The sequence below is a fragment of the Coregonus clupeaformis genome, chromosome 8, assembly GCF_020615455.1.
Source record: "Coregonus clupeaformis isolate EN_2021a chromosome 8, ASM2061545v1, whole genome shotgun sequence".
Lineage (NCBI taxonomy): Eukaryota > Metazoa > Chordata > Actinopteri > Salmoniformes > Salmonidae > Coregonus > Coregonus clupeaformis.
Window position 1 is genome coordinate 57,926,921 of NC_059199.1, and position 27,973 is coordinate 57,954,893.

At 44.8% G+C, this 27,973-nt stretch overlaps 2 protein-coding genes and 1 pseudogene across 2 annotated transcripts in view; 2 read left to right on the top strand and 1 right to left on the bottom strand.

The window, feature by feature from the left end:
• Positions 1-210: 210 nt before the first annotated feature.
• On the top strand, positions 211-2,074 carry LOC123491484. Its single transcript, XM_045222289.1, has 8 exons — positions 211-288; positions 677-763; positions 845-943; positions 1,079-1,183; positions 1,434-1,532; positions 1,655-1,702; positions 1,826-1,906; positions 2,021-2,074. The coding sequence occupies exons 1-8, from the start codon at positions 211-213 to the stop codon at positions 2,072-2,074; spliced, it is 651 nt and encodes a 216-aa protein (XP_045078224.1).
• A 145-nt stretch (positions 2,075-2,219) lies between these two features.
• The window catches only part of LOC121572024 (mitoguardin 1-like), a 35,676-nt gene continuing 9,922 nt past the window's right edge, over positions 2,220-27,973 (top strand). The window contains exons 1-7 of the mRNA XM_041883874.2: positions 2,220-2,255; positions 2,483-2,541; positions 2,951-3,020; positions 3,108-3,197; positions 3,642-3,740; positions 3,868-3,951; positions 4,058-4,162. Coding sequence (XP_041739808.1) covers positions 3,015-3,020; positions 3,108-3,197; positions 3,642-3,740; positions 3,868-3,951; positions 4,058-4,162 — 384 coding nt within the window. The 5' untranslated portion in view covers positions 2,220-2,255; positions 2,483-2,541; positions 2,951-3,014. The remainder of the gene's footprint in view (positions 2,256-2,482; positions 2,542-2,950; positions 3,021-3,107; positions 3,198-3,641; positions 3,741-3,867; positions 3,952-4,057; positions 4,163-27,973) is intronic.
• On the bottom strand, positions 8,876-26,548 carry LOC121572025 (annotated as a pseudogene).

The window sequence follows — 27,973 nt, forward strand, 5'->3', positions numbered from 1 at the left end:
TTTATAGCCTGTCAAACTGCAGCCAATTTATTATCTTACCCACGCTGGGAGGATGCTGGTGAGAGAGATGGCAATGTTAAACACACAGGTAACCATTCAGATTATTAACCATTACTCATCTGATCTAATAGGGATAATTACCTTCAGTATCCACTAGTAGAATACTTTGATATCTTTAAAGCTGTTCCCTCATTTTCTCAGATTTTCACAATGGAGCAGCCCATTATCATCAGTTTCACTCCTGCTAGGAGGATGGTATGGGAGGAACTGTCCTCTCAAAATGAACAGGTAACCATTCATAGGCAGGTACCTCAGATGTTTCCTTAACCTTTCAACACAGACATGTGTATCCTGCATTGTCTTAGAATCTATCATGCAGTGGCCTCCTCTTGTGATCCTCCCTATTCCAGTCTGTCAGTCCTATAGGCTACCTGTCTATCATTCAAACTGACTCTTAATTTGATCCTGTCTTGTTCCTTAGTACGTGGATGAGGAGGTTGGGCAGCGGTCCTGTCTGGCTTTAATCCCTTGGTCTGGTCCCTTGTGTGTTCCCTATCTTTGTGAGTCCATCCATTCTGATACTCTCTGGTCTTTAGAGGATATTAAAGATTAACATCAAGTCACTAGTTTTCTATAAAACCACATAATGAAAAAACATATTCCCTTGTCTTCATAGCCTGTCTTCTCCAAGGCCAAACCAGTCTACTACCTCACTCGTGCTGGGAGAATGCTGGTAACAGAGCTGGCAGTGTTAAACACACAGGTAACCAAACACATTATTAACCAAAGCTCATCTGATCTTATAGGGAGAATTTACTTTACCCTGTTCCCTTTTTTTTCACAGACTTCCAAATTGGTTATTGAGGAGCCTACCATTCACCTCACTGAAGCTGGGAGGCTAGTGCTTGACGAACTGTCAGCACCTTCAGATAGCCATTCACAGGTAGTCAATCACATTATTAGACAGTCATAGCTGATTAGTAATAGTACACATTACCATGTCCTCTATCTCCACAATTGTGTGTCTTATTAATCACAGAGCAATCTCTATAATTAGGGGATGTCTTTGGTTTTTCAGCCAAATAGGGAAGACTCTGGTTTTCCCTATGAGAAGTTGCAGCTGGTTGGGAACTGGGGTTCGTTTCATTTCCATTACTGGAATATCCATTATGGACGAGTGCAGGTACTTCAGACATATTCTTAACATTTATGAACACACCTGTGTATTTGAACTCCCAATTGTCTCTGGGTTTTCTTTTGTATGTCTGTCCCTAATTGAAACCTAGGGGAAACTTGTCGTACGAACATCATGTGGGCTCTATATCACTGCCAGGGATTATACTCAGAACTGAAATCGCCTGCCAAATGTTATAGACATCTACAGCTAACATATAGAGAGAGGTCTGGAGACTGAAGGAGTTTTTTCTTTATAGCAAAATGAAGAGGACATGCATCACCTGTGCATTGTGAGGGGAGTGGAGAAGCAGCTGTGGTGGAGCAGAGTCATCCAGGAAAAAATCCTGGACCCATGGGTGAGAGATTCTCAACTGGTCTTTCGTCTCAAATGCACCTGATTTGTGTCAAATGACGCACATGCTATAGGTCTACTTATATTTCCTGGATGAAATGTAATGTTTCTCTGTCTCTTTTAAAGGGTCTCGTCCAGGTGGTCCTCACCAACAAGAAGCTGATTGGTATTAAGGTACAGTCAGGCAATTTTTCACAGAAAAAATGTAAAGTGGCAAATGTCCATTTACCTATTTGAATAAATACATGTTGACAGAAAATGAAATTACACGTTCTAATCTCTTGCCTCATTTTTTAGTTCCTTGGTAGAAGGATCCATGGACTCATGTCCGGCCTTGTCAAGAGGAGGTCTGAGTTCACCTATTATGAGGATGCCCAGGTACACCCCGTTGTTTCTCTGTGTTATGATTTATTTCAGTGTTTGGTTGAGGGGTTTTCAATATGGTGGTTTTCAGTGTTGGGCTGACAGTGTCACATGTTGTGTGTTAAACAGCAGGTGGATATCTCCACCACAGTGGAGGGGTACCAGGAGAGGGGGATGAGATGATGGCATATCAGTTCTCCACCTCTGACATCATCACCACCCCTCATGAGCCGTCCTCTGGCTCCTCTCACCAGTCCCCCAGAATTCTCCGCCTCCCCCTTTCCCTTCCGATTCCCCTCCCAGTCCCCCTCCACCTTACCACTCCACCCAGGACCAGGACCAGACCCCTGACAGCACTCCTCAGGTAAAACTCTTTCTACAGTCAATAATTCTTATTTCATTTGTACTTGTGTGTACAGGTGTGTGTCATTGTTTTGGTATCGATAGGTTTGTGTTGTCTGTCAAGGGTCAAGTTGTTAGGTCAAGATGAAAGTATTGTTATGATGTCACTGAATGTTTTGTCTGCTTCAGTTGATGTTGCAGGTGAAATGCAGTTTAGTAGAGTTTAAGTTAATGTGATGTCTGTTTTAGGAGTTTGAGGAGGAGTTTGTGGAGGAGCAAAATAATGCTGCAGATGTGCCCCAGTTGCGGTGGGTTCGCTTTCATGTGTTCATCTATAGTAAAAACCTTTGCTTGAAATAATCTGCCCAATATTGTAGTTATACAGATGTAGGATCTTAATTTGAGACAGTTTGCTACAGCAGGAAAATAATCCTGCAGCAACAGGATACATTTTTCGTTAGGGCAAATCGAGTCTAAAATTTCAAAGTGGAAATTACAAACTTGAAAATTCCAAATACGCTACAAGTTTGCATTTCCTGCCGTGCAGGAAAATTCTCAGCAACAAAAGAGTGATCAAATTAAGATCCTACATTGGTATGGTCTTTCTGAGTCCTGCAGTTATAATATAGGCTAACATAAAATTATTTCTTAATTTCATGGCACTGATGTTTTAGCTTCTTAGGTTGAACATTTGTTATTGAACATTTCTATTTACAGGCGTTACTTTGAATACCAAGGGACAACCAACTTCTCTCTGAGGCTGGCCGCTATCAGACGTGCTATGGAGGTGAGAAAATGTGAATTTAGCACCTTTTGTATTTCACTTCATGAACATTTCTGGACTATTTGTAAATGTACTGTCTTGTTCTCACAGGCTCTGACATCCTCAGACAGTACCTCCCTCAATTACCTCACCCACGCTGGGAGGATGGTGTTGAGTGGACTATCCGAGCTCAACCAGCAGGTAACCAATTACATAATTGTGCAACGTTCATCAGACCAGATATATAGTTCCCACTGGGCACAGATGTCATTTCAACGTCTCGTTTTGATTTACATTTGGTTGAGTTGTCAACTAATGTGAATTCAATGTGAAATCCCCCAAAAATTAACGTAATTGGATTTAGGTTAAAAGACGAAATTCCCTTACGTTGATGACTTCTTTCAAATCCAATCAGTTTCCCACTTTGATTCAACATCATCACATTGACATTTTTTATTGATACAACATTGATTCAACCAGTTCTTGCACAGTGGGTTACCTTTAGGCAACAGTGATTCATAGGGTTTAGTTGAAAAGTTTCAACGTCATACTAGCCAAACAATCGGAGGCCCTTTGAATTACAGACCTGAATCTTTGAGTTTATGATCTAAGTTTTAAGGAATTTTATGATTGTTTTGTTTTGAGGATGTGAGGCAGTTTCAGCAGGCCTACGACCTACTGGTGAACTTCATTAATGAGCCAGCAAACAGGGAGCGACTAGAGCAGGAGATGGCTCTCGTAGGAGTAGGTCTACATGCAAGCTTGAGCGTTAGCTGCAGGCACCGTCTTCTCATCTAACATCTACTCAATGAGACTTTCTAAAGTGCTTGTCAATGAAGATTATGTAATTATCCTATTTGTTTGACTTCAGATCGACCGCATCAACTTCGCAGATGTTTTTTATGAATTCGTTCTACTAAGCCTTCTAGAAGGAAAGACATCTCTTCCTATATCTGTAAGTGGCCCTAAGAATGGAACATCCTGTTGTTTATCTATGCTATACACACTGTTGTCATATCAGATGTGTAGACACTCACTCATGTCCCCTGTTCCTTCTCCAGGAGCCTGGTAGCTTCCTTTATCTGCTCCTGCAAGTCATAATGAGGATTGACCCTCCTGGAGGAGCCTGGACAGAGGCTGCTGAGAACTTCTACCTCCTCGTTAAGGTACATTTGTCTCTTTTTCAATATATTGTGATGTTTTTCACAGGACCAGTGAAGGCATGGCTACAATCCATCTTCACCTCGGCTCGTCCATTAAGGTCCAAACTGAGCTGGGCCCCCCTCCCAAAAAAAAGTTTTTTGCATTCAAACATTATCTGTCTCGTAAACAAATGTTACATCAGGGAGGGTAGGTTCATTTTTTACATTCAGCATTACTCTGTCAAGGGAAATATAGTATTCTTTCAAAAATATACAGTATCTGTCACGACTTCCTCCGAGGCTGCCCCTCTCCTTGTTCGGGCAGGCTTCGGCGTTTGTCGTCACCGGCCTTCTAGCCACTGCCGCTCCTCATCTCATCATTCCATTTGTTTTGTCTTGTTTATTACACACACCTGGTTCATATCCCCTCATTAGTACCTGTATAAGTGTTCCCTCTGCCCCCTTGTCTTTGTGTGTGATTGTTTATTTTGGAGGAGAGAGAAGCTCGGTGGAGCTCCATGTATTTTGTATCGCCGGGAATATTCCCTGTGTGCCTTGTATTTTCCAGTGCCCCTGTTTTGCGCACTGGAGTGTTTTTACTAGGGGTGTAACGATCCATCTACTCCATCGATGTATCGATTTATATTCCTATGATCCAACTACATCGATCTGTGCTCGGCGAGTTGGCCTTTTGGACAACATATATCGATCTAACATCGTTTTAAAATGTAATAAATCGATTGTATCGATACTAGGAAATAACCCATTGGATTTAAGCACGTCAGACTTTATATGGATGTTTTTTCTTAGCACTTTTAATGATAAAGGCTTTAAACATTACTCGATTCACTCTGCCTATCCGTGACGTCATCGCGCCAGCAGCAGCGCAAAGGCGCCAAGACAACAAAGCATAGCATGGTGGATGACAGAGGAGAAGCCGACGAGCGAGAAATTATCAAGCCACCATTGCGGTCCTTACAAGAAACAGGAATCTAGGAAACTTCACCTGCACTGTCCAGTATCCAGGTATTTATTTCAGTCACACTGGTTGAATTTTTGGCTAAAAGGTTACTGAATCGATTTCAAGTCACTGAATCGTTTCGGATCGTATCGTTCGTTCTTTTCACCTTTATTTAACCAGGTAAACCAGTTGAGAACAAGTTCTCATTTACAACTGCGACCTGGCCAAGATAAAGCATAGCAGTGCGATAAAAACAAACAGAGTTACATATGGGGTAAAACAAAACAAAGTCAAAAATACAACAGAAATACATATAATATACAGTGTGCAAATTTAGCAAGTTATGGAGGTAGGCAATAAAATAGGCTATAGTGCAAAATAATTACAATTAGTATTAACACTGGAATGATAGATGTGCAAGAGATGATGTGCAAATAGAGATACTGGGGTACAAATGAGCAAAATAGATAACAATATAGGGATGAGGTAGTTGGGCGGGCTAATTTCAGATGGGCTGTGTACAGGTGCAGTGATCGGTGTAAATGAACCAATATCGTCCTTGAATCGTATCGACAACCACGAATCGTGATAAAATCGAATCGTTGTTAAAACGAATCGTTACACCCCTAGTAGTAGGTGCCAGGCACATGCGGTTTGAGTGTGTCAAGGACTGCAACGCTGCTGGGTTGTTCACCCTCAACTGTTTCCCGTGTGTATCAAGAATGGCCCAAGGACATCCAGCCAACTTGAGACAACTGTGGGACGCATTGGAGTCAACATGGGCCAGCATCCCTGTGGAACGCTTTCGACACCTTGTAGAGTCCATGCCCAGACAAAGTAGCTATAACCCTAGCATTAGAAGTTATTGGCTGCATTCACACAGGCAGCCCAATTCTGATATTTTTTCACTAATTGGTCTTTTGACCAATCACATCAGAGCTGATCAGTCAAAAGACCAACTAGTGAAAATACTAGAATTGAGCTGCCCGTCTCAACACAGCCATAGTGGCATCAGCGCTGCAAATTATTAGTATTCATAATATTTATTTAAAATCGCCAGTTGATTACAATAGCCTACCATAGCACGTTGAGCGTCATTCCATATTAAACTGCTGAACTAACAATAGTCGAGGCTAGTCTATCCTTTATGGGAAACTGTATAAATCTACTGCAACACAAACTACTAGTCTGAATGAATGTCTATATATGTCATATTTATCAAAATGTTAAAAACCAAGAAAAGTTAAAAACGAAACAATTTCCGATTTATTGAATGAGTCATGCATTTAGTCTCGACATGATAAAAGGTCAGTCTCTGTACCACGTGAATGAAAAGTGAAACAGAATTAGAACGCTTCTTAAGTGTTAGTGTTTTGATACAATGTAAAGTGGACAATATTTCTTCCCCTGTACATTCTAAATGTCTTTAGTATCAAGGTCAAGGCACTCCATATCAACCATAGTTAATTTACTGGAATAAATGCTTTGCTTGGTGTGAACCAATTCCGTCTAAAACCATGTCTCTTTCAGGAAGGCACAATGTTCAGAACTTTGAAGGCAAAAATCATACATATAGAGCAGACATCACTTTCGATTTGAAACAAGTGTGATCTATACAATACATTTCTATCTGGAGCAGTCTGAACATTGTTCTGCACTGAATATACCCCTTGGCCTCAGGGCCATCTGAATGGACAAGCATTTATCTGGTGTGACACTGGACGAAGACAAAAATTCTGCTTCTCCATGGTTCTGAATGGGGAGACATCAAAATCAACACCCAGGTTTGACTGACAGAACCCGCTCCAGCAAAGATAAATGCACTTTAGTTATTTATATAATCTTACAGAATAATGTTTGGGTTGGAATGAATGAAGGGAAAGGCAATGAAGTAGTATTTAGAGAAAAGTAAGCAGGAGTGTTAAACTGATAAAAGCACTTCCTGGGTACATGACCTGTACACCCTTGTCCCAACTGTTGCATTGATAAAAGTTGTACCTCCCGTACATCAAGGCATCTGTTTGCTCACAGGAATGACTGCATTTTGGAGAGACAAGTTGTCCGTTTTTCTACACACAAAAGCCCCCCACCAACGACTTAGCTTTCAAACATAAGACATGAGCAGATAATAAGTTATCCAAGCATGTAGCTCTTGAAACCGCTCTCTTCAATACTGAATACATGCTTGTGTTTGAGACTGCAAAAAAAAAGAAGTAATATTTTAAAAATTCACATAAATCAAGGAAGTTGACTTGTGATAGCGAGCTCATACTGTTCAAAACAAGGAGAAATAAAACAGTCCAACAGACAGAGGAATGAGAGAAACACTCCCATTATTTACATAATCTGCTCAAGGACAACCCTCTCTCTGGATTGGCCCGAGTTATTCACAGGAATGCATCCGAGAGCCAACCAGAGGAACGTTTGAGCATTCTTTAAATATGCAACCTAAGTTAACATAACATACAATAATAATGTGTTAATATACACATTTCGTTAGAGATTAAAGACTAACATTAGTGGAACAGCAATGTTGAGTTTTTGCATAAATCCATTGTAATGGTTTTGTAAATTTAACCACAGGTAGCCATTTTGGTTCAACATAACTGTCATCAAGTGCATGAGGCTCATTACTACATTAATGTTCCTTCAAGTATGGTGGTTTACAGACTGAAACTAGAAAATATCTACATGATGCATGTTGGTATGACACAGTCGGCATATTCAAATGGTAAAATGTCCTGCCCTTTACTGATGGTTTCACATACTAGACAGACTGTTGCATGGTGCTTATTCAGTAAGGACAAGAGTCCCTAGAGAATTGAACTGTGACGATAGAGAACAGTCTCTTTTCTATTCATTGCATTTCTATCTATAACACTAAGTGCGTTACAGATGTGCTCTACTGAATGAGCCCCAGTTGTCCAAAACCCAGATTGAAATGAAACTGCACCTGCTATTAAGGATGGGAACAAAAACACATACAACCAGCAGCTTTGCTGCATGCTTGGACCCCTAATAAGAGATTAGTTGGTCCTAGTTCAATTTTCCAGTTCAAGTTTAAACATCGTTCAAAACACATAAAAACCTTGGATTAAGGAGTTGTTTTCCAGACAGATAACACTCATACACCAATGGTTGTTATAGTCCTTTTTCCCCTCTCTTCGGGTTGGCTCATTCTTGATAACCACAGAACTTTCAGAGAACAAAGAAAATGTCCATTAGAAAACCTCAGCAATTGATATGTCTTGTGCTTTCGTTGTCGTTACATAGTGGTTTCTCAACTTCTCAAAGTCAATTTTGCTCTAAGAACAAAAATAAGTACATATATTCTATATGTACTGCTTTGTGATGCTCTTGCACAATTGATCTACAGTTATTCATTTTTCATCCATTCTGAGAAAAGTCTTCTTGGCTCCTCTGAATATAGACCACTACCACATTGCCCCTCCCCCTTTTCAATGAAGTACCTTCTCCGATATTGATACTTATCCTTTTCGTGTGTGATTTGAACTGTGCGTTATGCCTCGTTTTAGAACAGTCAATGCGGTAAATGTCCTATGGATAGGAGGACAAGAGGGAGAGGAGGTGCGGACTCCCCCTCCACAAGGCCAAAACAAGGAGGGGGTAAACAGTGGTCCGTCTAAGACAAAGAACATACCGAGTTTGCAAACAGGTCCTGTAGCACTAGTCTATACACAAGTCCATTTTCCTAAATGTGCTGCTATGGCAAGCACACATGCGTGAGTCCATATGCACATGTTCACCACCATCTTTATATGTATGTTTGCTTGCTCTCCCATGTGGTTGTCCCATGTAGTAGGGTTTGGTGTCGAACTGTTCACATGATGCCGTTGGTGAAGTACTGGAAGCCGTCGAAAGCTTGGTGGTGATGGAGCGCATGGAGCCATCCACCATCTGCTCCACCAGCACCTGTAGCTGCTCCTCCGTCAGGCTCATGTGGAAACGTTCCTTCAGGTAGCGGATGGTGCTGGAGCCATGGAAGCAGGGTAGGTGAGAGCCTGGTGGGGGGAGGAGAGAGGGGAGACCCAGGGAGAGGGAGTCAGAGGAGTTGCAATCCCAAGACCACAGAGAAACCGGGCAGATAGATAATGTTTATGGAAAAACACCACAACACACTGGTCATGCTAATATACCGTTTTAGCTAACAGTACCTTGCTGCATGATCTCCACTATTTGGACCACCTTCTCCATGTGTTTGCGAGCAGCTATCAGGCCCTGGAGCATCAGCATCTTGTAGTAGTTGAACATGTCTCCATCCAGGCCTCCCATCACCTGAGAGAACCACAGACAACAGAGGTTAGTCTTTACACATAAAAAACCAACAGGTTATGCAGGCTACTGCAGCTAACCAGCAAACTCGCTAATAGCATCTTTGAACACTAACAAATGTATGCATTTATGCAGTGAACATTTTGTGAGGTTTCTAGCTAGATTGTTAGGCAGCTAGTTGTATGATCAATTCCACAGTGTTCTCCAGTTTACACTTATATGACAATGCAAATTCGCATGCAGTATAATTCATTTGACTCACATCCACAAATTCGCTGGTGAGCTTAAAAGCGGAGGTCTCAAAGCCCAGGTTCCTGGGCGAGCTGGACAGGATGAAGCCAAAGTCAATGTGGATTATGTGGCCCTCTGAGTCCAGGAGGATGTTTCCATTGTGTCTGGAGAAAGACAGAAAGGAGATGAGGGATAGGGGAACTGAGTAAAGGGTATAGGAATAGATGAGAGGGTGGGATGTGGTAGTTGATATCAGACCACAAAAACTGTGTTTACACAGGCAGACCATTTCTGACCTTCTGCCCAATTATTGGCAAAATATCAGAATTGTGCAGCCTGTGTAAATGTAGCCAAACAGGCTCAAAGACAAAGGAAGCTAAGAGGGGAAATGGAACATGTGAGTAATGTAACGAGTGAAACTGAAGAGGGGTGAAAAGGGAGGGCTGCCCACCTGTCTTTAACCTGCAGCAGGTAGCAGATGAGACTGTAGCCGGCGCAGCTCTCCACAAAGTTGCACTGGGCGGTGAGGAAGGCCTCGGTGGTGTAGCTGCCGTGCTCCTGCAGGAAGTAGTCCAGCAGAGACAGCTGGCTCTGCTTCCTCACCTGGAGCACAGAAACAGCATTTTGTATGAAATAGCAACAGACACAGTATTCCATTAGAAAAAGCTACCGACACGGCATTCCATTAGAATTAGCAACTGACACGAAATTCCAGTGCGTGATCAACCATTACTTAGATTATCAAAATCTTTCATCCCAAGAGGTACTGGATTACATAGCTAAACAACTCGGCTTGAAGTTATTGTTAGGCAACTTTGTCATGAGATTTCAAGTGCACAATTGGGTCCATCTCATTTTCTCTGCTCACCTGGTGCAGAGAGACAGCGTTCAGCACGGGCTCGATCATCCCGCTGTCCGATGACATCACCAGGATCTTATAGGGCTTGATCCACAGGGGGACGTGCTCCTGCTCCCAGATGGACTGGAGAGGAAAGGGGAGTAGTGGAGCGAATTAGTGATTGAATGAATGCTAATAAGAATAAATAATTCAGAGCATTTCTGTGGAATGGGACTCTACTGTGGAGAGTCAAGTACCTGTAGCTGGCTGAGCACCTGGAAGGCCAGTAGCTCTTGCCTCAGGTCGTCCCCCACACTTCACGATGACCGACAGCAGCCGCCAGTTTGGCAGGTGACCGTAAGGGGAGCCCTCCCTTATCCGCCTGAGGGATGGAGAGAGCGGAAAGAAATAGTGAGACACAGCAAATGACTTTACAATGCCACAATGTGTTGTCTTCGCTGCACTAAGTGGGACAGACATGTATCCTCGGGTGGGGGATTGTGTATGCCCATCCATTTTGTCTCTTCTAGTAATTACACTGCTCAAAAAAATAAAGGGAACACTTAAACAACACAATGTAACTCCAAGTCAATCACACTTCTGTGAAATCAAACTGTCCACTTAGGAAGCAACACTGATTGACAATATATTTCACATGCTGTTGTGCAAATGGAATAGACAACAGGTGGAAATTATAGGCAATTAGCAAGACACCCCCAATAAAGGAGTGGTTCTGCAGGTGGTGACCACAGACCACTTCTCAGTTCCTATGCTTCCTGGCTGATGTTTTGGTAGTGGTAGCATGAGACGGAGTCTACAACCCACACAAGTGGCTCAGGTAGTGCAGCTCATCCAGGATGGCACATCAATGCGAGCTGTGGCAAGAAGGTTTGCTGTGTCTGTCAGCGTAGTGTCCAGAGCATGGAGGCGCTACCAGGAGACAGGCCAGTACATCAGGAGACGTGGAGGAGGCCGTAGGAGGGCAACAACCCAGCAGCAGGACCGCTACCTCCGCCTTTGTGCAAGGAGGAGCAGGAGGAGCACTGCCAGAGCCCTGCAAAATGACCTCCAGCAGGCCACAAATGTGCATGTGTCTGCTCAAACGGTCAGAAACAGACTCCATGAGGGTGGTATGAGGGCCCGACGTCCACAGGTGGGGGTTGTGCTTACAGCCCAACACCGTGCAGGACGTTTGGCATTTGCCAGAGAACACCAAGATTGGCAAATTCGCCACTGGCGCCCTGTGCTCTTCACAGATGAAAGCAGGTTCACACTGAGCACGTGACCGAGTCTGGAGACGCCGTGGAGAACGTTCTGCTGCCTGCAACATCCTCCAGCATGACCGGTTTGGCGGTGGGTCAGTCATGGTGTGGGGTGGCATTTCTTTGGGGGGCCGCACAGCCCTCCATGTGCTCGCCAGAGGTAGCCTGACTGCCATTAGGTACCGAGATGAGATCCTCAGACCCCTTGTGAGACCATATGCTGGCCCTGGGTTCCTCCTAATGCAAGACAATGCTAGACCTCATGTGGCTGGAGTGTGTCAGCAGTTCCTGCAAGAGGAAGGCATTGATGCTATGACTGAATCCAATTGAGCACATCTGGGACATCATGTCTCGCTCCATCCACCAACGCCACGTTGCACCACAGACTGTCCAGGAGTTGGCGGATGCTTTAGTCCAGGTCTGGGAGGAGATCCCTCAGGAGACCATCCGCCACCTCATCAGGAGCATGCCCAGGCGTTGTAGGGAGGGCATACAGGCACGTGGAGGCCACACACACACACTACTGAGCCTCATTTTGACTTGTTTTAAGGACATTACAGCAAAGATGGATCAGCCTGTAGTGTGGTTTTCCACTTTAATTTTGAGGGTGACTCCAAATCCAGACAGCCATGGGTTGATAAATTTGATTTCCATTGATAATTTTTGTGTGATTTTGTTGTCAGCACATTCAACTATGTAAAGAAAAAAGTATTTAATAAGATCATTTCATTCATTCAGATCTAGGATGTGTTATTTTAGTGTTCCCTTAATTTTTTTGAGCAGTGTATATTTCTATGTACCAATCACCCACCTGACTTTCTCCTGCCAGGGCTCCTTGAGCGCCACAGCGGACGGGTCCTCCGGATCTTTCCGGAACGTTGTGGGGGTGTGGGCCAGGTTCTCTGATAGACGTCGCCTAAGACAAAAGAAACATGCGGTTGTAAAACAGCTATCCAGACCAAAACTCTATAACAAGAAAGTCTTAAAGAGAAACTACAAGCTAGCAGGGCAATTCTGTCAGGCAGTGACCCTGTACCTGATGTCGCCAGCGGCGGTGAAGACAGGCTCCTTGCTCTCCGTTCTGGTGATGCTGTCCACAGAGAACTGGGAGATGTTGTCACTGCTACTGGTGTGGCCTTCTGAGAGCTGAAACCATAGAAGGACCCCAGAGTTAAAAGTACATTCAAATCTGATTCACCTCCTCCTTCCCCAACAACCTAGTCATCAAAATGTGACTTAAAGTCAGACGGTGCCACCATGTGGTTGCCATGGGTACCTACCTCCACTTCCAACTTGCCGATGTCATCCACGGCCCAGGCCTCGTCGTCGTTGTCGTAGTTGGGCACGGTGGAGAAACTGCCGGCGCGCTGCTCGGCTGTGATGCCAACGCACTCCGGGAGGAGGTTGTCCACAGAGCGGGCGCTGCGGATGCATGTCTCCGGGATGCGCAGGGGAATGCCGGACGTCTCGAACCTCTCGCACTCCAGCACCTCCACGTAGATGATGTACGGGGCCTGAGAGGAAGGGGAGAATGAAGAGGTCACTGGAGTTCTAGACCTATTTTTGTAAGGTACATTTATGCAGGAAGTCCCATTGACAAAGAGCATTGGGGCCCACTCCATCTAAACTCCAGGCTCCTCAGAAATAAATAACAAACTAACAAATGAGTTAACTAATTAATCGTGTCAAACTACTAGGCATTCTGGTCACCTTGTTTTTGGAGCCTGTTGTGTGTGTGTACCTCCTTATACATGTGTATTACAACAAGTTGCCTCACCTTATCTTTGGAGTTGAGCACCACGGCCTGTGTGTGGGGAATGCGCACCACGTGGTGGTCGAAGGCTGCAGTGGGCAGCCAGACGCGGGCTGGCAGCTTGTGGTTGAGCTGTGACAGCTCTGAGATGAGCTGCCAGGTCTTCTGCTCCTTGGTGGGCAGCGTGGCCAGCCGCTTTCCGATGCCCATCAGAGACTTGATGAACTCCCTCTGCAGCGTCAGGCGCAACGGCTACAGAGAGGAGGAGCGAGGTTAGGAGGAGGAGAGCTGGTTAGAATCTAGATCAAGACAGATGTCTTTTTGTGTTCTGAAGACATTTACAACAAGCTACAGCAAATAACAAGTGGCACATCTTTTTTTTAGGGTCCTTCCTTGAATGACTACACACAAAAAAAAAAAAAAAAAAAAGAGGCTGAGAAAGGAGGGAGGAAGATGGGTATGATGGGAATTGAAAGAAGGATGTTTTAGGAGCGGAATCTGAAGAGAAAACCAAGGGGAGGTATAAGACTAAGAATGCATGGGCACAGGGAGAAAGAAGCAAATAAATTAAATTCTGTCAACCCATTGCAGTACCACATACCAGCACCAGAGATCAGTACCACAATGGTTAAAATGAGAGACTTGAGCGAAACCCAGATACCAAACAAGCTCTTGGGCCTTGGAGATGTTTAGTCAACTTATGGTGTCCAATATCTTCATATTTAAAGTATGAGCAATATTCAATACCATTATAGTAGGTCAAAGTACAAATCTAGGAAGTCCTTTGTTCTACAGTCCACCATTAAGGCTACTTTGAAATTAGATAACAACTCAATCATAAGGTTACTATATAAAAAAAGTACTTACATTTTGTTTTGTTATGGAAACAAGTTCCAATTAAGTAGGCTAACATATGGGACAGTTAACATTTTTGTTAAAATACTTAACACACAAGAAAAAAAGGTTAATTTGTTAGTTCTTAGTTAAAGGTAGACTCAGTGAAATGTATGTTGCCACGAGCAGCACCGCAGATATTGAGATGAGCGAGATAAAATACTTTGCTCACACAGTCGCACTGTTACAGCATGGTAGCCAAGGGACCAAAACAGCGGAGAAGTTGAGCCTCGCACTTCAACGCTCTTAGTTGTTGTGGAAATTGACCCACTATGCTGTTTACTTTCTGCATCTACGTCATCCCACTGAGTCTACCTTTAATACCAGGTAGGCCAATTTTTGCCACATGAACTACTGCCAGTGGCGTATTTGTTGCTTAGGACTACCATGTAAAATGTGTAAACGTGTGTAATTATGACTGACTTTGACTGACTCTCCTTCAGTAAAGGTTACTCCAGGTGTCTTTACATTTAGCTGAGTCTCCCCATTCCAAAACTCCCAGAAGCATTTTTCAAAAACATGAAGCAAGTTATCCGATTACAGAGAGAAAAACAACCCAAGGGGGTTGAGACCATTGCACTACATGCCAATGTCCATACTTTTATACCACAAAGAAATCATGCCCAATGCATACATGTGCTAGTTGGTGTGGACATTGAAACAGAGCCTAGAGGTGGCGTTGACACACAGATTAGGGCTAGGGCTGTTGCGGTGACCTTATTACCGCCAGTCACGAGTCGTGACCGCAGTTAAATTCCCGTTGGTAAAGGTAATCCCAATCCAAAACTGCGCAAATGAACGGTGCTGATGGATAGCCTACCAAACTTGCTAATGGCCTGGAACTCAGTGCTCTATTGTCCCTCTAATCACATCATGATTTAATTTGAATAATCTGAATGATGAGGACAAATAATTATGGGAGTTACAGTTCCTGTTCCGAAATGGACACGGGAAAGCCCCGGACCCAATATGCATACATTTTTAAAACCTCTCCCGAAAGGACAACTGGTCTGATCCGAGTGAGGGAAGCAGCAGAAAAGCCAATTGTTTTGCTACTTTATTCAACCGGACCCATGGGAGGGGAGAGAGCGAGAGCGAGGCTGTTAGGGAGTGGAGGCCGTTCGGTGTGTGTGTGAATGTATGAGTAAGCACCATGAGCCTGAGAGAGAGACCGCAACCACTGTTAACTTCTTGCTAGTTATTTATCATCCAATCCGATTATTCAGTACCTGTCTTGACTGTATCAAACTGAGAGAAGCTAGCTAACTCGGCTAATTGAGCCTAGCCATAACATTACTGCGCTTTTCACCGTCCTACCGTTAGCCTACACATAACTCCACTCAGACTATAGCGTAAATAGCAGCATACCCGTTGGCTTTTGGTCGTTGTAGCCTCTCATTTCACTTTTAATTCCATCTTCCATTGATTAGATCTCCCCCTCTCCAAATCATCAATATATAGAGTTGCATCATGCAGCCCTTTATGTTTTGATTTCTAAGACATTCCCTGGTTTATAAGCCTATCACAACTAAATCAATAATGGATTTTATTGTGATGGCTATATTAAAAATGTACTTTGACTTTTTAAAATCTAGATGTTCCAAAAGCGCGCTAAACATGTTTATGTTAATTAACGGTCAATTACCGTGAGACCGGCAGTCATTTGCATGACAATTACCGCCTGCCAAAATTTCATGACCGCCACAGCCCTAGTTAGGCCTATTCAAAACCACAGATTTTCCAGGACGAGGAACCTGTATTTCATAGCATTTCCTTGGTCTTTTTGTGTTGACAGGCAAACCAAGCAGCTTCCTTAGCATTCTACTTTTGTAGTCAAATGTCAAAATGCCTTTCCTGTGAAGAAGTGTATTTTCTGGATCATGACCAAACGTCATGACTTCCTGACATCACTTCCAGAGTGGACAGGACGTTCTGTTGAGGAAGGGTCCCCGAGTGTTACTGGGATCGGATTTCCCTATTCAAAACAACTGATTCTGGACCCATGCTTAACGAGGCAAAATAATTGGTGTTCCAAGTGGCTGGGTAACACTTCCCAAAATGTAATTCATAGATTTGAAAAGGTAGAGTGGATATCTGCTCTATCATATAGAGTCAAGTCCTGTTAGGGCTGGCACAATTACCGTATATATTTTACCTTTATTTAACTAGGCAAAGTCAGTTAAGAACATATTCTTATTTACAATGACGGCCTACACCAGCCAAACCCAGACGACGCTGGGCCAATTCTGCACCGCCCTATGGGACTCCCAATCACAGCAAGTTGTGATACAGCCTGGAATCGAACCAGGGGGTCTGTAGTGACACCTCAAGCACTGAGATGCAGTGCCTTAGACCACTGCGCCACTCGGTTATGGATGAAGCCGGCACGAAAATAAAATAACCCGTCTTTTTTTTTGTGGAACAACTGTTCATGGACTCAACAACATGATGAAACTTTGCTCCTTGCTGAAACAAGCAAGGTGTTGTAGCAAACGAGTCTTCTGCTCTATTGCACTCCATTGTAAAGTGCAAGGGTGACAATATACACTACATTACCAAAAGTATGTAGACACCTGCTTGTCAAATATCTCATTACAAAATCGTGGGCATGTTGGAAGATGTTGGAACATTGCTGCGGGTACTTGCTTCTACTCAACCACAAGAGCATTCGTGAGGTCGGGCACTGATGTTGGGCGATTAGGCCTGGCTCGCAGTCAGCGTTCCAATTCATCCCAAAGGTGTTCGATGGGGTTGAGGACAGGGCTCTGTGCAGGCCAGTCAAGTTCTTCCACAACGATCTCAACAAACCATTTCTGTACAGACCTCGCTTTGTGCACAGGGGCATTGTCATGCTGAAACAGGAAAGGGCCTTCCCCAAACTGTTGCCACAAAGTTGGAAGCACAGAATCGTCTAGAATGTCATTGTATGCTGTAGCGTTAAGATTTCCCTTCACTGGAACTAAAGGGCTTAGCCCGAACCATGAAAAACAGCCCCAGACCATTATTCATCCTCCACCAAACTTTACAGTTGGCACTATGCATTTGGGCAGGTAGCGTTCTCCTGGCATCCGCCAAACCTAGATTAGTCCGTCGGACTGCCAAATGGTGAAGCATGATTCATCACTCCAGAGAACGCGTTTCCACTGCTCCAGAGTCCAATGGCGGTGAGCTTTACACCACTCCAGCCGACACTTGGCATTGCGTATGGTGATCTTAGGCTTGTGTGCAGCTGCTCGGCCATGGGAACCCACTTCACGTTGCTTCCAGAGGCAGTTTGGAACCCGAAGACAGACGATTTTTATGCGCCATGCGCTTCAGCACTCGCCGGTCTCGTTCAGTGAGCTTGTGTGGCCTACCACTTTGCGGCTGAGCCGTTGTTGCTCCTAGACGTTTCCACTTCACAATAACAGTACTTACAGTTTACCGGGGAAGCTCTAGCAGGGCAGGAATTTGACAAACTGACTTGTTGGAAAGGTGGCATCCTATGACGGTGCCACGTAGAAAGTCACTGAGCTCTTCAGTAAGGTAATTCTACTGCCATGGTTTGTCTATGGAGATCACATGGCTGTGCTAAATTTTATACACCTGTCAGCAACAGGTGTGGCTGAAATAGCCAAATCCACTAATTTGAAGGTGTGTCCACATACTTTTGTATATATATATAGTGTATTTGACCGCAACTGGATCCAAATAACTGAAAATGTAATTCTCATGCTGATTAGATTTTCAAATATGTAATGCATTTCAGGAGTCTAGCCTAAAATGAGCAATTAGCTGTAGGATACTTTCCGGAATGTACCTGTATAGACAGTAACTGCTCACCCAATAGACATGTAACCAAAGTACACGTTGCTGATGACAACTGCCTTGGGGATAGAGTCGACAGGGAGACCGAGCCTGAGGCTTGGGTTACCTGCAGAACACAACAAGGTGTGGCAGAAATGCATTTTCTCTGTGTGCATGTACGTCAGCAGTAGAGCAGACTTCCTTTGCACTTGTTGTCCAGGTGATTGTTGAACACAGGGCGATGTGTTAGAATACCATTTTGTAAGGGCGGAGCTAAAATCGGGTGACAACGCATAGCTCCTCTGTACTAGCCTATCTGATAAGGAAGTCAGTCTAAAGACCTACAACTGATTTTACAGCAGTCAAATCAATGTTGAGGCATTTGCCTGCCACCGAACGTCTTTATGTTCAAGTGAATAATGCTTGACCGAACGGATAAGTAAAAAATAATAATAAATCACGCTAAAAATCACAAAAATCTAACAATTATGCTACCCCAATCAGAATTTGATCAAAGTGTCCTCTGTTATTGTAGGCCTACAGGCACGAGTGGTCTTTCAATCATGCAGTCGCAAGATGTGTTTTTGAGATCAAAGCGAGACTAGCTCCACGTGAACATGTTGATATTGATTGCTAGTTAGTGAGCTATTTACCCAGTTATAGCCAATTTTTGGTCAGCAATGAAAATCTTGGAAAAGTCATGGTGTGTCCATCACCTGAATGTGTTCAAGTGGGCAGTTGCCAGAGGAGAGAGGGGGTGAGAGACATTGCGCAGCAGGTAAAATAATGATTTCGCCTATAGACTAACTAGATAGCCATTTCAAAACATAGTGAGTGGCTGGTTCTCGCTAGTTAACTATTAGCATGTATTAATGTCATTGTCATGTCAGATGTCCTATATCCAGATAAACTTTCCACCGGCACTCACGTATAACCGCAAATGGCCGACATGCAGTTGATACAGGAGTGTTGATGAAACCAATATTGCATACTCCGGTTGTAAAACAGTCTCTCAAACGCTCAGAATTTGCTAGGATTCTCCTCTATTCAATACTGGCCATGTAATTCTGACATATATATACACACACACACTACTGTTCAAAAGTTTGGGGTCACTTAGAAATGTCCTTGTTTTCAAAAGAAAAGCAATTTTTTTGTCCATTAAAATAACATCAAATTGATCAGAAATACAGTGTAATACGCGCTTTCTATTCTGGTTAGAGCGCTGTTCTGTGAAGGGAGTAGTACACAGCGTTGTACAAGATCTTCAGTTTCTTGGCATTTCTCGCATGGAATAGCCTTCAGTTCTCAGAACAAGAATAGACTGACGAGTTTCAGAAGAAAGTTGTTTGTTTCTGACCATTTTGAGCCTGTAATCGAACCCACAATTGCTGATGCTCCAGATACTCAACTAGTCTCAAGAAGGCCAGTTTTATTGCTCCTTTAAAATCAGCACAACAGTTTTCAGCTGTGCTAAAATAATTGCAAAAGGGTTTTCTAATGATCAATTAGCCTTTTAAAATGATAAACTTGGATTAGCAAACACAACGTGCCATTGGAACACAGGACAGATGGTTGCTGATAATGGGCCTCTGTACGCCTATGTAGATATTCCATTAAAAATCTGCCGTTTCCAGCTACAACATTAACAATGTCTACACTGTATTTCTGATCAATTTGATGTTATTTGAAAAATGGACAAAGAAAATGCTTTTCTTTCAAAAACAAGGACATTTCTAAGTGACCCCAAACTTTTGAACGGTAGTGTATATAGAAACAGAAATAATGTGTGTAAAGCGACAGCTGCATCTGTAGTTAAACCCCTCATGTATGTTTCCATTGAATCCCACTCTGGGGGGAAAATGGTGCTATCTGAATCCACCACAGTGCTCCCAGCCCGGCGGCTATGTTGCCAAGACGACGCGAGGTGGGCAGGAAGAGGGAAGTAGTGAGGCGGAGAGGGCATACCTGGGCACTGACAGCTGAGCCCAGACTGTAAACAAAAAAGGGCTGTAATGCAACACCCACCCAATCTGCACTGCGGGGGTGGTCCCACTCACATTACAGCGCGGCTCAAAATTGTGGACATATTTCACAGCATTCTTCTTCCTCTTCACTGTGATTGGTGCCTCTTGGTTTTTCCTCACTGTTGCAATCCAGCCAGAGGCCAAGTAAAAAGATCAAAACAAAATTAGTCAGGTCAGTCCTTAGGCCAATAACCAGGACTAACAAGATGGCGTGTGAAGCCTTATCAATAAGGACTATCAGTACAGTATTTATTATCAAAGCAAAATGGACTGCTTGGCATCCAACTAGTGATCACTGTGTACTAGTAGCTAGCTAGCTAGCTAGCGGGTAGCTACTGGTAACGTTTATTGGTAATTATCTGTTTAGTGCAATGGTGGAGAGTGGTTTCCAATGTTAATGTGCTAGCTAATGTGCTAGCTAGCCAACGTTTAATTTTTTGCTGCGTTATGAAAGGAACTAGACACGGACATGAATTATCTGTTTAGTGTGTTAACACACTCTTGGTATGCTAGCTAGCTAGCGGGTAGCTACTGGTAACGTTTATTGGTAATTATCTGTTTAGTGCAACGGTGGAGAGTTGTTTCCAATGTTAATGTGCTAGCTAGCCAACGTTTAATTTTTGCTGCGTTATGAAAGGAACTAGACACGGACATGAATTATCTGTTTAGTGTGTTAACACACTCTTGGTAGTTTGTTGTAACCAAGTATTGGTGCTAAACTGTGTGTTATTGGATGCTAGCATGCTAGTTAGCTATGGCGTCATAGCTAGGCATCGTGGGCTGTTGTGGGTAGTTACTGTGGGTTGGCATTGTTTTTCGGCGGTGCCGGGGGTAGCACGAAGCTAGCTAGCTAGCCGTTCTTCAAACAAGGTCAACACAGTGGCCATTGCTAGCTAGCCAACAGACACGGACACGAATTATCTGCTTAGTGTGTTAACACACTATTGGTGGTTTGTTGCGACCAAGTGTTGGTGCTAAACTGTGTGTTTTTGGATGCTAGCATGCTAGTTAGCTATGGTGTCATAGTTAGCTAGCTGAATAAAGTGGGTTGAGTCTATTCCTTTAAACATTGAACCGCTGTGGTTCACAACAATTCTGATTTCTAAAGGTGGAAGTTGGTAGAGTTTTTGTTCGGGTGGTTCAGTGAAACAATTATAGTTTCTGAGGTAGAAGTTTTTGGTGAGGGAGGCCCTGCTCTCTACTCTCCCAGATGTTTAGTTCATTTCATTCCGATCTCCTCTGCATTATTGTAGCCATTTGCTACAGCCTGTCAACTATGCCTCTGCCTATCCCTGTTCTCTCCTCTCTGCACAGGCTACACAAACGCCCCACACCGCGTGGCTGCTGCCTCTCTAACCTGGTGGTCCCTGCACGCACCCCCACACCTGGAGTTCCAGGTCTCAGGCAGCCTCTGGAACTGCCGTTCTGCTGCCAACAAAGCTGACTTCATCCCAGCCTATGCTAATCTCCAGTCCCTCGACTTCCTGGCGCTGACGGAAACATGGATTACCACTGAAAACACTGCTACTCCTACTGCTCTCTCCTCGTCTGACCATGTGTTCTCGCATACCCCGAGAGCATCTGGTCAGAGGGGTGGTGGCACAGGAATCCTCATCTCTCCCAAGTGGACATTCTCAATTTTTCCCCTAACCCATCTGTCTATCTCCTCATTTGAATTCCATGCTGTCACAGTCACTAGCCCATTTAAGCTTAATATCCTTGTCATCTATCGCCCTCCAGGTTCCCTTGGAGAGTTCATCAATGAGCTTGACGCCTTGATAAGTTCCTTTCCTGAGGATGGCTCACCCCTCACAGTTTTGGGGGATTTCAACCTCCCTATGTCCACATTTGACTCATTTCTCTCTGCCTCCTTCTTTCCACTCCTCTCCTATTTTGACCTCACCCTCTCACCGTCCCCCCTACTCACAAGGCAGGCAATACGCTTGACCTCATCTTTACTAGATGCTGCTCTTCTACTAATCTCACTGCAACTCCCCCTCCATGTCTCCGACCACTACTTTGTTTCCTTTTCTCTCTCGCTCTCCTCCCACACTACTCACTCTGCCCCTACACAGATGGTAATGCGCCGCCGCAACCTTCGCTCTCTCTCTCCCACTACTCTCTCCTCTTCCATCCTATCATCTCTTCCCTCTGCTCAATCCTTCTCCCTCCAATCTCCTGATTCTGCCTCCTCAACCCTCCTCTCCTCCCCTTTCTGCATCCTTTGACTCTCTGTGTCCCCTATCCTCCCGGCCGGCTCGGTCCTCCCCTCCAGCTCCGTGGCTTGATGACTCATTGCGAGCTCACAGAACAGAGCTCCGGGCAGCGGAGCGGAAATGGAAGAAAACTAAACTCCTGCCGACCTGGCATCTTTTCACTCCCCTCCTCTCTACATTTTCTTCATCTGTTTCTGCTGCTAAGGCCACTTTCTACCACTCTAAATTCCAAGCATCTGCCTCTAACCCTAGGAAGCTCTTTTGCCACATTTTCCTCCCTGCTGAATCCTCCCCCCCTCTCTCTCTGTGGATGACTTCGTCAACCACTTTGAAAAGAAGGTTGACGACATTCGATCCTCGTTTGTTAAGTCTAATGACACTGCTGGTCCTACTCACACTGCCCTACCCTATGCTTTGACTTCTTTCTCCCTCTCTCTCCAGATAAAATCCTGCGACTTGTGACTGCAGGCCGCCCAACAACCTGCCCGCTTGACCCCATCCCCTCCTCTCTTCTCCAGACCATCTCCGGTGACCTTCTCCCCTACCTCACCTCGCTGATCAACTCATCCTTGACCGCTGGCCATGTCCCTTCCGTCTTCAAGAGAGCGAGAGTTGCTCCCCTTCTCAAAAAACCAACACTCGATCCCACTGATGTCAACAACTACAGACCAGTATCCCTTCTTTCTTTTCTTTCCAAAACTATTGAGCGTGCCGTCTTTAGCCAACTCTCTTGCTATCTCTCTCAGAATGACCTTCTTGATCCAAACCAGTCAGGTTTCAGGACTGGTCATTCAACTGAGACTGCTCTTCTCTGTGTCACGGAGGCTCTCCGCACTGCTAAAGCTAACTCTCTCTCCTCTGCTCTTGTCCTTCTAGACCTGTCTGCTGCCTTTGATACTGTGAACCATCAGATCCTCCTCTCCACCCTCTCCGAGCTGGGCATCTCCGGCGCGGCTCACTCCTGGATTGCGTCCTACCTGACCGGTCGCTCCTACCAAGTGGCGTGGCGAGAAGCTGTCTCCGCACCACGTGCTCTCACCACTGGTGTCCCCAGGGCTCAGTTCTAGGCCCTCTCCTTTTCTCCCTATACACCAAGTCACTTGGCTCTGTCATATCCTCACATGGCCTCTCCTATCATTGCTACGCTGACGATACACAACTAATCTTCTCCTTTCCCCCTTCTGATAACCAGGTGGCGAATCGCATCTCTGCATGTCTGGCAGACATATCAGTATGGATGACGGATCACCACCTCAAGCTGAACCCTGGCAAGACGGAGCTGCTCTTCCTCCCGGGAAGGACTGCCCGCTCCATGATCTCGCCATCACGGTTGACAACTCCGCTGTGTCCTCCTCCCAGAGTGCGAAGAGCCTAGGCGTGACCCTGGACAACACCCTGTCGTTCTCCGCCAACATCAAGGCGGTGACCCGCTCCTGCAGGTTCATGCTCTACAACATTCGGAGAGTACGACCCTGCCTTACACAGGAAGCGGCACAGGTCCTAATCCAGGCACTTGTCATCTCCCGTCTGGACTACTGCAACTCGCTGTTGGCTGGCCTCCCTGCCTGTGCCATTAAACCCCTACAACTCATCCAGAATGCCGCAGCCCGTCTGGTGTTCAACCTTCCCAAGTTCTCTCACGTCACCCCCTCCTCCGCACACTCCACTGGCTTCCAGTTGAAGCTCGCATCCGCTACAAGACCATGGTGCTTGCCTATGGAGCAGTGAGGGGAACGGCACCTCTGTACCTTCGGGCTCTGATCAGTCCCTACACCCAAACGAGGGCATTGCGTTCATCCACCTCTGGCCTGCTGGCTCCCCTTCCTCTGCGGAAGCATAGTTCCCGCTCAGCCCAGTCAAAACTGTTCGCTGCTCTGGCACCCCAATGGTGGAACAAGCTCCCTCACGACGCCAGGACAGCGGAGTCACTCACCACCTTCCGGAGACATTTGAAACCCCACCTCTCTAAGGAATACCTGGGATAGGATAAAGTAATCCTTCTACCCCCCCCAAAAAAAATTGTAAAGTGGTTATCCCACTGGCTATAGGGTCGCTCTGGATAAGAGCGTCTGCTAAATGACGTAAATGTGCCCTTGAGCAAGGCACTTAACCCTAATTGCTCCTGTAAGTCGCTCTGGATAAGAGCGTCAGCTACATGACTAAAATGTAAATGTAAATGTAAATGTACTAATATCACAGAGTTTCTAAACCCAGAGGCGCAACACGCGAGACTTCCCATAATGCTTGCGAAGCAGACTCAGCAGACCAGACCAGGGTTTGGTAAGTTAATGGGAGAAGTGAAAAATGTATTCTTAGTTGTTAAGTTTCTCGAAATCTAAATGAAACACAGATTCAAGCTAGGCTTAAGTAGCGGAAACTGTCATTACTACAACCTCATGAAAGTGACAGGTTTTTATTTGACAAAAACTTTGATATAAAGTTGTTTTTGTTGAAAATAAAAACCTGTCACTTTCATGAGGTTGTAGTAATGACAGTTTCCGCTACTTAAGCCTAGCTTGAATCTATGTGCCTTTGATTTGACGGCCTGCACGACCGTTAAACCCGACGATGTGTTTCTGCACATGAGCTTAGCTAGCTAACGTTGCCAAAACATCACCTACAAGCGTGATCGGGGATTTCTATTGGAGAAGCAGTTTCTGCCCATCTTTGCTAATACATCCTAAAGAGCAAAGTCAATAAAGCGAAGTGCCCTTGAACTCCTTTGGGCTGTTGGTTGCATTCTGTGGATTGTTAATGTGCTCCACCTGCCCTACAGGATTCTTCACAGCACAGACACAGATTAAACAGGGATCACTGGCCACAACAACATCAGCAGGGAGGTTTGATGCAGGCATACGTGGGGGAAGGGAAGGGAGGAAAACAGAGTGAGGGAGAGCGAAAGAGAAGGAGAGGAGATTAGCTGAGAGAGGGATGGGTAGAGGATTTTTAAAAAAGGATGACAAAAACAGGCACAAAAAACAGAATAGAGAGAGACTAGAGGTGAGAGGAAACATTGGTAGTAGGGAGAAAATGCATAACACAGCAAGATGCCTGGGAGAGTCCAAGAAAGCGTTGAACGAGGGGAGAGGGACCATCTTTCTGCTATAGTTCAGGACCTTGTCCCATCTAAAACTACCCAATTTGATTTCTCATAAAATAACTGATCCCCTGATGAGAGAGAGAGAGGACTGACAGAAGGTTGCAAGCCGGACAATCAGTGAGACCGAGAGAAAGGCCAGACAAGAGGAAGCAGAAAACTTCCACAAGAACCATATCGCTCGTCAACACTGACACAAATCCTGCCCCAACACAAACATGCTCACAATAGCATCTGCTAAACAATCCAATGTCTGCAATGATAGAAAGTGACCAATTTTTTTCACCAAGCTCTCCATTCGAGAGGGACCCACCCTCAACCTCACACCAGCTGCAGAGCAATCTAGCTGAGAAGTCCAGCCAAAAAGGAGAGGGAGGACACTGCACGCCCAAAACAATAGGGAGGGAACTCTGGAGATGTGGGACAGATGCTACCTAACCCCACCCCCTTCTTTATTAGTTAGACTGAGGGTAGTCTGGCTAGACCATAGAAAGAGCTGTTATAACGCTCCTCAATGTCCAAAACTCGTACTCCTGGGCTCCCAAAGAATATTCAATTTTGACAGAACAGTTTTTGCACAAGTAATATTATTGTGAGACATGGAAGACGAGCCTGCAAGTCGCAAGCAAACGCTGCACCTGCGAATAATAAAAAGTATTGCTGACTCAGCACACTCCAGCATGGCTGATCCAAGTTTCCTTGCTGAATCCCACAGTGTTCTGTAGGACAACCATTTACTACTGACACACAGATGGAGAAAAACTTGGTATTCAGGTTACTCAGGGTTTCCTGTGCTTTATCATCCATAGGGACTATAAAAGAGAACATGTATGCAACAGGCCTACTATTAAAGATTAAAAACGTACAAAGACATTCTATACTCTACAACTCTGATCCCACTCTCCCTTCCCTCTTTTTGTATGACAAAATATGTTAAAAAAGGTACTCACCTCATCGTAGCCGCTTTCCACCTTGGGGTTGCTGGCTGTTCTCCTGAGGCTACTCCCCAGGCTTGTGCAATGCGTGGCGTCCGTCTTGGATCGCTGATGTGTCCGCTTGGAAGGCGAGAGGTAGGCATCGGCAGGGATGATTTGGCTGTCGGGGCCGGGGGGCGGCTCCACGGTGTGCCGCTGGTGGTGTCGAATGTGGGCAACGCCCCGCAGCCCAGGGCTGGCGTCCGCAGCACCGGCGGGACCCACACCTTTAGAAGCTGAGTGGGGCTTTAGTTCGTCTGAGAGGATTAGCTTGCGCAGCTTGGTGCCGCGCAGTGGCGCTGGGTAGAGATGTGCATGTCGGAGGAGTAGGCGCCGAGCAGCCATGCCGTCTGCAGGGAGAAGGCAATGCTCTGGCGGAAGCGGTGCACCACGTAGGGCCGGATGGCGCGCCCATATCCTCGTCCATATAGGAGATGCAAAAAGTTTGGTTAAAATTAGAGCTAAAGTTAAAGATGACTATATGGGAGTAAGAGAAGAAGAGTCCCATTTAAAGGTCCAATGCAGCTGTTTTCTCTCAATTTAAAATAGTTTCTGGGTAACAATTAAGTACCTTACTGTGATTTATTTTAAATTAAAATGGTCAAAAAGAAACTAATAGCTTCTTAGCAAAGAGACATTTCTCAAGCAAGAATTTTGATAGGACTGTCTGGGAGTGGTGTGAGTGGGGAGGGGGAAAACTAGCTGTTATTGACAGCGGTTTGGAGGTGTGATGTCACCAGGCAGGCCAACATTTCGTCTCACCACCATAGAATGACATTTCAGGCGTCTTTTAAAATGGCTCTTACACTAAAAACGGCATTGTAATCTTTCAGAATTTCACTGTTATTCCAACCTCAGTGTGGAATATATATAAAACACAGGAAAATCATGTTGACTACACTAAGGTTTTTAAGCAAACCTGGGACTTGAACCAACTATGAGAAGTCGGCATTTGATTTACAGTACTTACGAACAAAGGTCAGTTCAGGCGGTTACTGCAGTTTTGCGAAGGTCGGATATACAGGCCCTTTTGAAGTAGCTTCAGGGGGAGGGAATTTCAGCAACACACTACAGTACTAGACCACACCTTGAAGTCTTAATCGTCGCCACTTCTTGCTTTGTATTTAATTTGTCATGTCAGTAAAGGAAAATCTAAACAAACTCATGGTGTCCAATGACTAATTTGTCTGGTGAATGTCATTCATTATTTCACAATTGACTCATTCAACCAATATGTAATGATACTGTACACAGCTGGTTTTATATCTGTTGTTTTTACCTGCCAAGCTCCATTTTCTAATTATTGTGGAAACGTTTTTGAATGTTCTTAAAGGGTTACAGTGGAACCGGACACTAAAATGGAAGTTACTCACGCATACAAACACACATATTTATTTTCCACTTGTTGCAGGACCATTGCAGTTTTTCCAAACCAATCATAGGTTTTTTCTTCCCTTGCAGCCTCTTCTCTTCTGGCTGCCTTTGTGTTCTTTGGTTTCCACC

What these genes read in the sequence shown, in the direction of transcription:
- LOC123491484 (XM_045222289.1), top strand. Translation starts at nt 211, where the DNA reads ATGGAGCAGCCCATTATCATCAGTTTCACTCCTGCTAGGAGGATGGTA. An exon ending in AGAAGCTGATTGGTATTAAG is followed by an intron (nt 1,703 to 1,825) that starts GTACAGTCAGGC and finishes CTCATTTTTTAG; the next exon opens with TTCCTTGGTAGAAGGATCCA. An exon ending in CCTATTATGAGGATGCCCAG is followed by an intron (nt 1,907 to 2,020) that starts GTACACCCCGTT and finishes TGTGTTAAACAG; the next exon opens with CAGGTGGATATCTCCACCAC.